General features: G+C 32.7%; 1 protein-coding gene across 5 annotated transcripts in view; it reads right to left on the bottom strand.

The window, feature by feature from the left end:
* Kiaa2026 (KIAA2026 ortholog) overlaps window positions 1-13201 on the bottom strand; it is an 80384-nt gene that overhangs the window by 12475 nt on the left and 54708 nt on the right. For 4 of the 5 annotated variants that reach the window (XM_041660914.1, XM_041660916.1, XM_041660915.1 and 1 more), the window contains one exon: window positions 7499-7588. The exons of the other annotated variant lie outside the window; for it this stretch is intronic. In XM_041660914.1, coding sequence (XP_041516848.1) covers window positions 7499-7588 — 90 coding nt within the window. The remainder of the gene's footprint in view (window positions 1-7498; window positions 7589-13201) is intronic. 5 annotated transcript variants of the gene reach the window in all.

Here is a 13201-nt window from a genome sequence, read left to right as displayed (position 1 = left end):
TTCCTACTGAGTTGGGACCTCATTTTTATAGTGCACAATGGAACTATTACAAAAAGCACTAAAAGTTGTTTCTTCTTTTTTGTTTTTTTTTTTTTTCTCAAGACAGGGTTTCTCTGTAGCTTTGGAGCCTGTCCTGGAACTAGCTCTTGTAGACCAGGCTGGCCTCGAACTCACAGAGATCTGCCTGCTTCTGCCTCCCAAGTGCTGGGATTAAAGGCGTGCACCACCACCGCCCGGCTTAAAAGTTATCTATTTTTAATAAGCAACTAGAGCTAATAAAAATGTTCTTTACCTTTGGTTCAATATAAAAATCTTCAAATAAACAAATATTTATTGTTGTTTAAACTAAGTAACCACAAGCCAGAAATAGCTCTTCTGACTGACCAACTTTATAGATTATAACTTTATAGATTATATATAGATATGAGAAAAAACAATTTTGATATTCCTTCCAAGATGGATCTATTAAAACTTAAAAGGGCATAATTTTCTAGAAGAAAGCTGTCTTAAAATCACTCCAGCAAATACTTGTAAAACAGAATTGACTTCAGACTAAAATTCTGTATCTCACAAATGTTAGAATCTACTCTCTTTCTAAATCACCATGCTGTGTCTCTCCTGGTCCCCACAGAGCCAACTCCTAAATAAGTACTAATAGATTATATTGTGCAACTACTAATTCATAAGTACTGGTATTATTAGAACATAAGGTTATATTGTACAGATACCCTTGCAATCTTAAAAGTTACAATCTCTAAAGATTGTGTTAATTAAAAGTATAACAGTAATTAAAATAGTGACATATTTTAAAACTAAATCAAAGCAAAGGAAAACAACTGGCATGGTGGCACAAGTAACCACTTCCAGCACTTTGGAGTTGGAGGCAGGAGGATTGCTGCAAGTCTGAGGTCAGCCTGGGCTACAGAGTGTGTGTTCAAGAAAAATAAGAGTGAAAATAGTGTGCTCCCTTACCTTTATTAATGTAAAATTCACTGATTTCAAGAAAGACAAAATCTTCATGTGTACTGATTACAGAACTAACAATCAAACTGGTAGACAGATGAATCAACAGTCAGGACAGGTAGTTGGGACAACTAGTCAGGTGCCCCAGTGCTAAAACATCAGTAAAAATGTACTTAGTATAATATTTAACATAAATTATGCATATAATATGATTAGTACATTAATAAATAAGTGAACACAGGTACAATTTTTAACATTTTTATCAAAATTATGATCATTCTCAGGGCTTAAAATTTTTTTAAGGAAAAATTCAAATGTATTATATACATTTAGCATTATGAACACTAAAGGTCACTTTAAGAAAATAGGTTATTCCTTGTTTTATGTATAAAAATCACTTATGAGTGAGTACATAAGATAATAAGTGGTTTTTAAACATAAGGCAAAGAAAACCAGCCTACAAATCACAACCCCAGAGAATCTAGACAAGGACCCTAAGAGAGACATACATGGGTCTAATCTACATGGGAAGTATAAAAAGGCAAGCTCTCCTGAGTAAATTGGGAGTGTGGGGACCATGGGAGAGGTTTGGAGGGGAGAGGAAGGAAAGACAGCAGAGAAAAATGTATAGCTCAATAAAACAATAAAAAAGGAAGCAAAATAGGGTAGTTTTTTAAAAAAGATTTATTCATTTTATTTTATGTGTGTTTTGTCTGCATGTATGTATGTGCACCATGTGTGTACTTCATACCCAAGGAAGTCAGAAGAGGGCATTGGATCCCATAGAACTAAGTTATGGTAGTTGCGAAGCACCGTATGGGTGCTGGGAACTGAATCTGGTCCTCTGGAAGCATAACTGCTCTTAACCACTGAGCCATTTTTCCAGCCCAAAGAGTAATACATACATATATATATATACATATATATATATTAAATTAACAGATTATAAACTTTAATGTGAACATACAGTAGAACAACAACAACAGCCAATAGTCTAAATTTGCAGCTTACCTTTCATTGCTTCTCATCCAATGTCCACAGCATTTATAGTTTGCCAGCTCCCTCTGTATTAGATGCTCAACTACCAAACCATGGAGTTTTTAAATGACCCTCTTGGGAATATTATTTAAAGAAGCTGATCTATGGTCATAAGGTAAGTCCTTTATTATATTATGCAGTTTCCTAAGTCTTTTGTGTATAACCTAAGGAATTATATGAGGAAAAAAACTTACAAAACTACACAATACTAAAAAATGAAAACCTGCATCTCAATGAGTGTGAAATGAGCACGGGGGAACTTACCTAATGACTAGAGAACAACTCATCCTGCTGCAGTAATCAGGGGTGGATTTGACAATGCCAGTTTAACACTTGCTAGGGTGCTTACCATAAAGAGGGAGCTGGCAATCTATTAATGCTGGGGACACTGGAAACTTAAGAGAAAAAAATAGGAAAACAAATTCTAGATGTATTAAGTATCTCATCATTATGGATATGTTTATATATTAATAAATGGTAAACCCACTTTTACCAACCATCCAATTTCTTATGTAGATTTTCTTGTAATGTTGTATATAATCAAAAAAGGTTATGAGGAGTCATATATTAAGGAAGTTAGGTCATGTATAAATGCACACAATTCTTTTTACATGCTACTTTCTAAAATGCTTTGCTTACAAATGCCAGTGCATAAAAAAAGAAAAGCAACCACCACAAGGCAAAGTACTTGTATTATAGGCTTAATTCTTACAATGAACAAACATCCTATGGTGGAAAAGGACTGTCAATTTATTAATATAACTGTATTATAATTTTCAAGAAAAATGAAAATAAACTGTCAAAGTGTCAGTGGATCCCTAATGACCAATGATGGTTCATTTAAAACCAAATACAATCCAAAGGTGACTTGTAAAGAATGTAAACTCATATGAATGAAAACAGCACAAATAAAATTCAACTGTTTTAGCCAGATGTAGTGGCAGACTCCTTTGATCCCAGCACTGAGAAGGCAGGGACAGGTAGATCTCTGAGTTCCAAGTCAAACAGGGTTACACAGAGAGACCTTGTCTTGAAAAACAACAACAACAATAACAAAACCCCCAAAACCCACCTCCCAAAAAACACAAACTATTTTAATAAACTAAGTTACTTGACATTTTTGTAGTCTAAGTAATATTAAGTGAAAATTGAATACTACATCACTAAGTATTTTCTGCTTTTGTAATTTCTGACCTAGAAAAACGACCTTCTGCACATTCAGTTCAGAAGACAGAGATCACCCTAACCACACTGTTACATAGCGCCTTTTGAAACGTGATCGCTTTATAATACAGTGAAATGACTGCACATTACTATGGAAAAAGTTAAAACAGTATTTTAACAATGCCAGAGTAAAATTTTCTCTTGATGTTCTTACCAATTTTCACTTAAGAGTAAGTCTCATATCTAAGAGTATATATAACATTTCATTATACATCTAAATTAGCATTAAAACCAAGTACAAAGGCACACAATGACCGCTGTGATAGCACCATTGTTTTGTACAGAGAAACACAGATATCACACTCCTAGTGAGGCAGTTTACTTTTCACTAGAGAAAAAAAAAAGACATACACTTTTTTCTTATGCTCAATCTCTGTGCAAATGTTTGCTTAAAGGCAGATGCCTCTTTGGATAAACTATGATAAAGCACAAACTGAGTAAACATGATGATAAAACAGGCTCATATGAAAAGTTCTTAAAGAGTAGCAAAAGTCTTTCATGTTTTTACTACCTAGAATGTAGTATGTCCAACAAGCTCTAAACACAGTAAGACTGAGTATTTATTAAAACATTAATGTTATTTCAGGAAAACTAAAAAAAAATCAGACTAGAAAGAATGCTATCCAAATAATTCAGTACAATGGAAATTTTTATGTCAACTAAAGTCATAAGAACACACGCAGTAAAAATGGGATTCGTCTTTGAGAACACTAAAAACCCATGCAACCTAAATTATGATGAGAAAAATTAAAAGGTTTTTGTCAAACTATGTTTCTCTCCATCTTAACCAGAGGCCTGCCTCACTTTAGACAAAGCTAGGCAGATGATTAAGTACAGCATTACAGAATCGAAAGGAAACAAGCTTGATTTAAGAAATTATAACTTTCATTTAATAAGCAGCTCAATGGCAAAGCCTGATATATTTAAAGCCTTTTAACTATCAAGTGCTCTAGAATATAAAGTCTGTTAAATAAGAAAACAAAAATAACCTTTTTTAATGCACTCTTAACTGGATAAGAAAATGGATTGTTTTCTACCCCTAGGACAAGGTCACAGGTAGTCCAGGTTGGCTTCAAGCTCACTATGTGGATGAGGATAACCTGGAACTTCTAATCTGCCTTTCCCTGTACCCTACTGTTAGGATTACAGCGATGTACAGAATGCCTGGTTTACCTTGTTATTTGGTAGGAAACAGTATCTGGATAGATCCCAGAGAGAACTCTCTGAAACAGCTAAGTGCTTATTATATGAATCTGTATTACATCAATATCCCATGTGCAATTTCTAAATTCAGTAGTGACGCTTATGGGGAACTAAACATTAACATCTTCTGTTATTCACTGTTATTGAAAAATTAAAATCATTATTAAATTAAAGAAATGTTTTATTCTAAATATCATTTTAGTCTTGACATTAATCCTCAGGGGATAAATATCAATCCTTCATCTATTACAAGAGAAGGAGTAAGTCAAGGCAGCTATCTCTATGGTGAAGTTCATACATTCTATTATGGTCTTCACTGTAAGCCCAATCCTAGCAAGTATGGTTACCTGCGTTTTTAGTCCACAGCATTCCAACTAGGGCAAATAAACTGACACAACAAGAGGGGATAACTGACAGCCTAGCAATGGAAAAAAAAAAGACGAGAAGCAAACATAATAAAATAATCCTTCAAAATATATGAATGAATTTTTAATAAGAACAAGTGATAGCAACAGATTTTTACAGTAATAAGACAACTGATATTCACAACAATGACCCTGGAATCAATTACAAAGGCTTATATTGTATCCAGATAACAAGAGGTAAGAAAGCTCTTCATTAAATGATTAATATAAGGATATTTGACATTATTTATGTTTACTAATGCTTAAGTTTCAGTTTATGTAAAAATTCTGTTAAGGAGAGCATATTACTCTTAAATGATACCAAATACAAGCCATTATTAAATAGTAACAAATACCCAATAAGGTAATTTCTGCAACTTACAGATATTCATTAATAGATTTTGTAAAGGAAAAAAAGGTGTGTTCGGGGGAAGAGAGAATTCTAAAATGAAAGCTTATTTATTTTATGCTATGTGGTCATTTTCGCTGGCTGAGACAACTGTCTATGTAATAATCTTCTAGGCAGTTTCAGTCGGGGGAAATAGTTTACACTCTACGCTGGTACATCAGTAAAATTATCCCTATAAAGTACAATTCCAAGAACCCCATTTCTTTAAGAAATATTAAAAGCAACCTGTGAATACAAAAGAATGTAGTTTGGAGACACAAAAGGGAATCCATCAACCTCTATATAAAACCTGAAACTTTTAATAAACTTTCCCACAGACTATACTGTCAGGTACCTTTAGTTTGTTTACTTTTTCTTCTACGTGATCCTGTGAAGGAAGGCAATGTGCTAACACTGCAGTCCACTCCACTAAGGGAGGAGGACGACTTTGTGGAAAATCCTGTAGTATGTGCTGTAAGTACTTCAATCAGCTATGCTTAAACTACACAGTAGGAAAAAAAACTTTTTATATACACAGAATAAAGTTATGGTTAAGTATATAAAGGTTTAGCAATTTACAGAATTATGTTCAGTTGTGAAATATGAAAACAATAGCTTCTGAGGCAATAACTAAAAGCAATAGCTTCTGCAAAACTATGCTATGTTCTGATTTTTTTAAAAAATATTATCCTTTCCTACTAAATAATCATTCTTTTATGAACATAAAATATTAAATATGATAATAATTCTGGCTGAAAATATTCTCACATGAATTATTTTTTTTGTAGAACATACTACTGCAGTAAATTTTAATAAAAGTCTTCCACATCAAGAGACTTCATAGATACCTAAAGTACATATGAAAACATACAGGTCTTTACTATTTTTTTTTAATATTTATTTATTATGTGTACAATATTCTGTCTGCATGTATGTCTGCAGGCCAGAAGAGGGCACCAGACTTCATAACAGATAGTTGTGAGCCACCATGTGGTTGCTGGGAATTGAACTCAGGACCTTTGGAAGAGCAGGCAATGCTCTTAACCACTGAGCCATCTCTCCATCCCCGGTCTTTACTATTTTTAAATGGAAGTATTTCTAAAATGTTTCCTCTACTCTCTGATGGTATACCGACCATAAGGTTTTTCTTGTTAAGTGATGACGGCTAATTTTCTTTTTGTTTCTTTTTGAGACAGGGTCTCATTCAGCAGTGTTGGTTGGCCTGAAACTCACTACGCAGATGAGGCTTGCTTTGTACTCTCACAGAGATCCTTCAGGCACTGCCTCTCCTAAGTGCTGGTACTAAAGGTGTGTGCCACCACATCTAGCTGATGACTATTCTGAATATTTATTTCATCTCTTAGATCACAGTCATCTAAGACTTCTGAAATATTTAAGGTTCTTTCATTTTTGTGCTAAATAACTCCAGAATGCTGAAGTTTTCTGATACTTCGTCTGCTCCCTTCAAAGTACTTCCACATGTCATTCCTAACAGCATGTAAAATGGCCACTGTAAATCTGTTGAATCAGTCATCATTATTATATATATTTATATTAACAGGTTTTAAGTACAAAGCGAGTAGTTTCATAATAAAAGGGTTCTTGTATGATTTGACACTTTCCCTGTTTATCTATTGGTATATAGTTATGTTTCCACTATGACATAATCCAGTTATAAATGCCAGTTAAGTAGGTGTTATCTACTTGATAGAGAACAGCATGGAACATTTTACCCAGTGAGTGCATGTATGTGACACTCTCACACTGCAGTGACTTAAGGAAAACTTCAGGAAATTAGTTGATCAACTATTGTTAGGAAATACAGTAAAAATTAATCTTAAAAACCTATAGTCTGATAACAGTTTTTTTAGGAGTTATCCTGGTAAGAATAAAAAGAATTTATGGTCTGGTATATGTTTTATACTACACATAATTAAAAGGTTGTTACTATGTAATAGGCTTCCATTCAAGATATGTAATTAAGAATATGCAGTAACTAGAAAGCTACCAGTTAGAAAACAATCAGTATACTGAGTAATATCTAAGACTACTTGTTATAAACCAGGCAAAGAAAATGAATCTTCTTGCCCCGATACCATCTTTTTGTATTAAAAATAAAAATTAGACCACATGGGAGAAATGGAAGAAACAATGCTTCTATCTTTAATTGTAAATTTTCATGTAATTAGGAGAACAAGATTTTTAAAAACTTTGGAAAAAAGCAGGAATAAATTTTAATGCTGACAATAACAGATAGAACTTTTGGATAAACACCTACCGATTTTTTTCTACTGTTTTCCAGATCTTTGAGTTCATTCTCGATTTTTGTGATTAATTCCCTGAGTTCATCAAGATTAGTGCAAATAAGCTAAAATAAAACACAAAAACACAGCTTGATAACACATAATATAAAACACCAAAAATGTGGTAACAGAAATTGTTTAACATACACTGAAATTAAGAATACTTCTCTGCAATAATAAAAGGAAAGCTCTACAGTTACTATCTGAGATATTTATTTGTTATGATGTATGAACTTCAGGTTTCATATAAAATAAGCTAAAATTACAACACTGGTAGTCTCATCCCACACCTCTAAAAGTTTGCATTATAATCCATTACTTTCTTAGTGTTATTAGCTTTAAGCCCAGAATGACAAAGATCTGGAAACTCATTAGATTTCACAGGTGACTGAATCACCTGTAAGAAATAATTGCACCAGGCAGTCTCTGAGAAGGTGAATTGCAGCCCTGTGAGAGTGGCCGCTTTCCTTTGCTTTGGCTTGCTAACTATATAATTTAACAAACTGAGTTATTGCTGCTGGCAGGAGTACTAGAGGAAGACCCACACTATGTGTAATATATTCAAAGACATGAACAAAATTAAGTACACATTCTTGTCAGGAGTTTAATAGACTTTACTGTTGCTGTTTTTGTTCTTTTTTTGAGAAAGGGTCTTACTATGTGTTCCTGGCTGGCCTCAAACTTATAATGTCCTGCTCAGCCACCAGGTGTTAGATTTCAGACACGTACCACCCAGCCCAACTGACCTTAAAAGGTTTTAGTAACACCATCTTTACAAGCAGTATCTATTTCCTTCTGTAATTGTGCGATTCATTTTATTTTGGTTGGTTAACTCTAGCAAATGACCAAAATAATGAATTCTTAGTTATTAATTGACCTATCTTGGTTTACTTGTAGTTTTATAAACTAAAACATCAGAAATACTAACAAAAATAATAGTTACTCCATTTGGTTCCTGTAAAATTATATTAAATTTCCAATGAGCTTAATATATTTAACCCTTTTCCTACAATAATTTAAACAAGAGCATCTAAATGAACAGAAAATTCAGAAAACAAAACGCCATCTACATAGAACAAAATTTCAGAGTCAAGAAAATTTTGATGTTTATACCATATAACTTAAAATACACTATATATTTACAAATTATCACCAACATTTATCATCACTACATTCATTAGTGTAGTCACTGTTTTTTTTTTTAAAACATGTACTTTCTTTTATTATTAAGATCAGACAAAAGTAACAAGTAAAAGTGGGTCATACAAGATACATGCTAATTGTTACTGAGTTGATTAAAAGAGGAGACAGGAAATGATTTAAATTTGGTTAAAACTAAGAAATTAAAAAATACATTTACCTACAAAAATGGCAATTTGGTACAACCTAAGAGATTAAAAAATTATTACAGATACTATACCATAATTAGTACTAATAATTACTTATCAGAAATATCTATAAAACTCCAAATGTATTGATAAAGCAGGGATACTTAAATTTGGATACTTAAGTAATCCAAATTAAACAATTTGAGGACTGGGGATATGCTCAGTGGTAGAGTACTTGCAAAATTCAAAAACAAAAGCAATTTCAGAGTAGAAAGCATTACACAGTATTGTAGTGGGAGAATGTAATGGATAATTATTAGAAATCACACATTCCAATGTGCTAAATCTGGTTATGAAAGAAACGACGATGGTCAAGCAGGAGACTGACAGCTATGTAAGTACTTGTACAATTAGGTAACACAGTCAGCTTCTTACTGTATCTATGAAGTCACAAAGCACAGCTTTCCAGTAGATTTTAGCGGGGACTCACTGTTGTTATTACTACTACATCAGATCTGTTCTTTGTCACTGAACTTCGTATGTACTGGTTAATATCACAACATAGATTTTCACTTACCTACACAACAAGGCTCAGAGAAAGTTTCCTTCTATTTTAGGATCATATGTAAAATGGATGAGCATGCTTTATGTGCAGCATACAGAAATTTACAGGAACAATGAAGGCATATAGCCAACAAACTAAACACATCCTAAAAACTTTAAATATCAGGCAGTCATGGTAATAAATAATTATATTTCATCTACTGGAACATAGCTGAGGCCAAAGTGTTAAAAGCTATATGAAGTAACACTTCTTAGTGGCTGACCGAGTTAATAAGCTGTGTTAAATCAATGCTTATCAAATTTCAGTAAGCCTAAGAACTACACGGAACCTTTATAGTTTCGTATTTAGTATGTCTCATATCTGACAAGTTTATTGAAATAGTCAGTGGATTGCACTTTTGAGTAGTTATGTTCTTAATGACTGTGAATTATAAACCAGCACAGCTACTGGGACATTAAAACATTGTGGTGCTATGTAGCTAATGAACATGCAAATTCAAAATAATTTCTGAATTGAAGGGGATGAGGTATTTTTAGGATAATGTTCTTAAATTACCCTAAGTTCTAAATGTAATTTTTCTACATTTAAAGGTCAAAATATTTTTAATGATATTTATCTTGAAGGTACATTAAAATAACGTAATATCTACATAATAATTTACAGGCTTTGTTGCTGTGGAGATAGGATCTCACTACATAGAACAAGATGCCCTCAAACTTATTATGTAGCCTAGGTTAGTCTCAGTGTTCCAAGTGCTGGGGTCATAGATATGTGCTATCACAACCTGCTTTATATTTCTATATACCTAATGTATACCTAATATCCAATATGTTAAATCATGCTAAGCAAATAGAAAATTCTGGAATAGAAACAGTCTGATTTATGCCAACTTTATGACACAATCAATTCCTACTTTTTAAAAAATGAAGGTCTTCAATTTCAGATGGTGATCCTATGAAAACTAGTATCAACACAGTAAAAATTCACTGTAGTAAGAGGACAGATGCATTTAGTAAGAACAAAGAAAAGCATTTCATTAACTCTCTTTCTCATTAGTATTAATTTATAAAGTGCTTCTGAAACACAGGGCCTCCTGGGTGAAAATGATTCCTCCTGAGCAGCTGGGATTATCACACTCTGAGAGGCCTCCCTGCAGGGAGAACATTGAGAGTGGCACACTCACGTTAAAGTAAGTCTTTCACTGACTCAATCAAGGCTGAGCCACAATCAACCAATTTACAGATGAAATGGATTAAAGTCATATAACTTGGTTCAAGGCTTAGAGTCAGCTAAGAAGGCGTCTCTTCAATTGATACACAAGTAAAAGCAACAAATGTAAAGTGACCTAAGATGAAGACCTGGGAGAGGAAACAACACAACTCTAAGCTCCATCTACAATATCACAATCTACAAGGGGTCTTTTTAAACAAAATAAAAAAAACTTAAAACTAGTAAAAACTGAAGACATAGTTTTAGGATACAATTCACAACCTGTTATTTATACTGAGTGACAGTATTAAAAGGCCTCCTCTAACTACAAAATTAGGAATGAATGGATGTATTAGGATAAGGGAAGTACTATATAGTTAAAAGAATTTCATGGCCATATTTCAGAAAAATTACATAATAAAAATTTCCCTACATAAACATCAATCACCAAAATCATGGCATTCTGGTAGAGGCTCACTAGGTTTGAAAGACATTTTCAAATAAAATATCATACAAAATAAAAAATGTAAGTTATATTAAAAAAATGAAAAGTAAAAATAGGCAAGTTCCAACAAAATGGATTATTTTCACTACCATTCTAATAAAAAAATCCTATGATTTATTTTAAAAATTATAACTAAAATACTAAACATATGATCCAAATTAAAAATCCATACAGTATTTAAACAAAAAATTATATTAATAGTTATTAGAATTATGCAGATAGGAAAATTACTTATTTCTTAAGATCACTATACCACAACAGCAAGGACAATAAATTATAAAAAATATTAATTTGACATAAAAACAAAATAATTTTGACAAATTAACAAAATATTTTAAAATACCATGCAATTAAAAATATTTTCAATGCTTTAAAGAAAACTGAATAGTTTTAAAGAAGTAAAGTTGAAAATATGTATTTTAAATGGTAGCAATTAAAATATGATTTAACCTATAGGTCCTTATAACATAGTAAAGTTAAAAATTCTGATTTTAATTTTAGTTCCAATTTGTTTTATTAAGATAATTAATACTTGGTTTCTTATTCTTAAATTGGCTAGGTGGAGAAATACAATTCTTTTTTTTCCTGGGATATTAGTTAAAAGTTTTATGTTTGTAAACAAAATTGTGTAAGTCTTAGCATATGGACTGTGCTTTCCAAATTAACCTGAAGAATGAATAACATATATAGAACACATGCCAAGTACACACTCATCAAAAAAGTACTTTTGTGTTTGTTTGTGTGTATAGGAGATTACCAGTGAAAAACAGAAACACGGCGATAATTATTCTTATACTTTTAGATTTTATCTGTTATTATTTATGTATGTTTGTTTAAGTGAATACCAAGCATGTGAGTGGCTGAAGGCCAGAAGATGGCACGAGATCCCTTGCAGAAAGAGTTACAAGCTCTTGTGAGCCAAATCACATGGTGCTGAGAACAGAACCTGTATCCGCTGGAAGAACAGCAAGTGCTGTTAATTGCTGAGCCTTTCTCCAACCCCTACTTACTAGCACTTTAAGAAATTATTTTGATTATTATTAACTGTGTGTATGAGTGTATCTGTCTGTGTCTGTGCACGCCAAGCACAGGTAACTGCAGAGGTCAGAGGCACTGGATCCTCTAGAGCTAACGTTACTGGCAGTCAGCAGTTTGTGAGCTGCCTGATACGTGTGCTGGGAACTGAACTCGAATCCCTGGAAGAGCACTGAGTATTCTTAGCTAATGAACTGTCTTTCCAGCCTCTCCTTTTACAAATGTGGCTTAATGGAACTAGACACATCAAGTTTAAAAATACTTTCTAACTTAATTAAGCACAAAAAAGAGAACTGATATACAATTACAGCTCTAAAATACTGAAAAAAAAATGTTCTCAGGGGGGCAAGAATCAATTTTAACAGGAAAACTGACATTTACTTTTGAGTCTAAGAGTCTTTATGTTACAAAATAAAGAAAAAATTAATTTATAAAAGCATAACTGTTAAATCTGATATAAAACCATCAAAGTTATAACCATCTGAAATTAAAAAAAAAAACTCTTTTATTTTTTCTTCTTTTTTAATTCTGCTGCCATGTCACTGTGTACTAATCGGGACACTAGAGTAAGCAAGTCTGAGTTTTTGCTCTGCGGTCAGATGTTGTTATTTGGTTTTTCACTTTAAAATTCTTATTATTTTCCGTCAAGCACTATTTTAATGAGAGCAAACTCAAGGCTTATTTCAATGTCATAAATAGTGAGAAAAGTGCTAAAGTCATTTATCACTTAGTACAATAGATGCAATTAAGTAAACCTCTAACTTAATTGTCCTAATTAAAATGCAGCATTTTCCAACAGAAATCTATGCCTATTTGAAAAATAAAAAGAACAGCTAGAAAAGTAAACTATGAAATTAATCCTCACAATGACTCTAAGAATGTTATCACTCCTCTGTGCAATGAAGAACTTGATTCAGAGGCTGACTAACTTACCTAAGGTGACAGAATAGTCAGGTGGTAGGTTTAGTATTCAAATTCAAGTAGTTAAGATCCACATGTTTTAACTACAGTATCACAGTGGGTATCACTGATACCC

This window comes from Microtus oregoni, unplaced genomic scaffold, assembly GCF_018167655.1.
Source record: "Microtus oregoni isolate MIOR12 unplaced genomic scaffold, Mior012 000012F_ref0000307, whole genome shotgun sequence".
Lineage (NCBI taxonomy): Eukaryota > Metazoa > Chordata > Mammalia > Rodentia > Cricetidae > Microtus > Microtus oregoni.
This window is presented reverse-complemented; position numbering and strand designations above follow the sequence as displayed.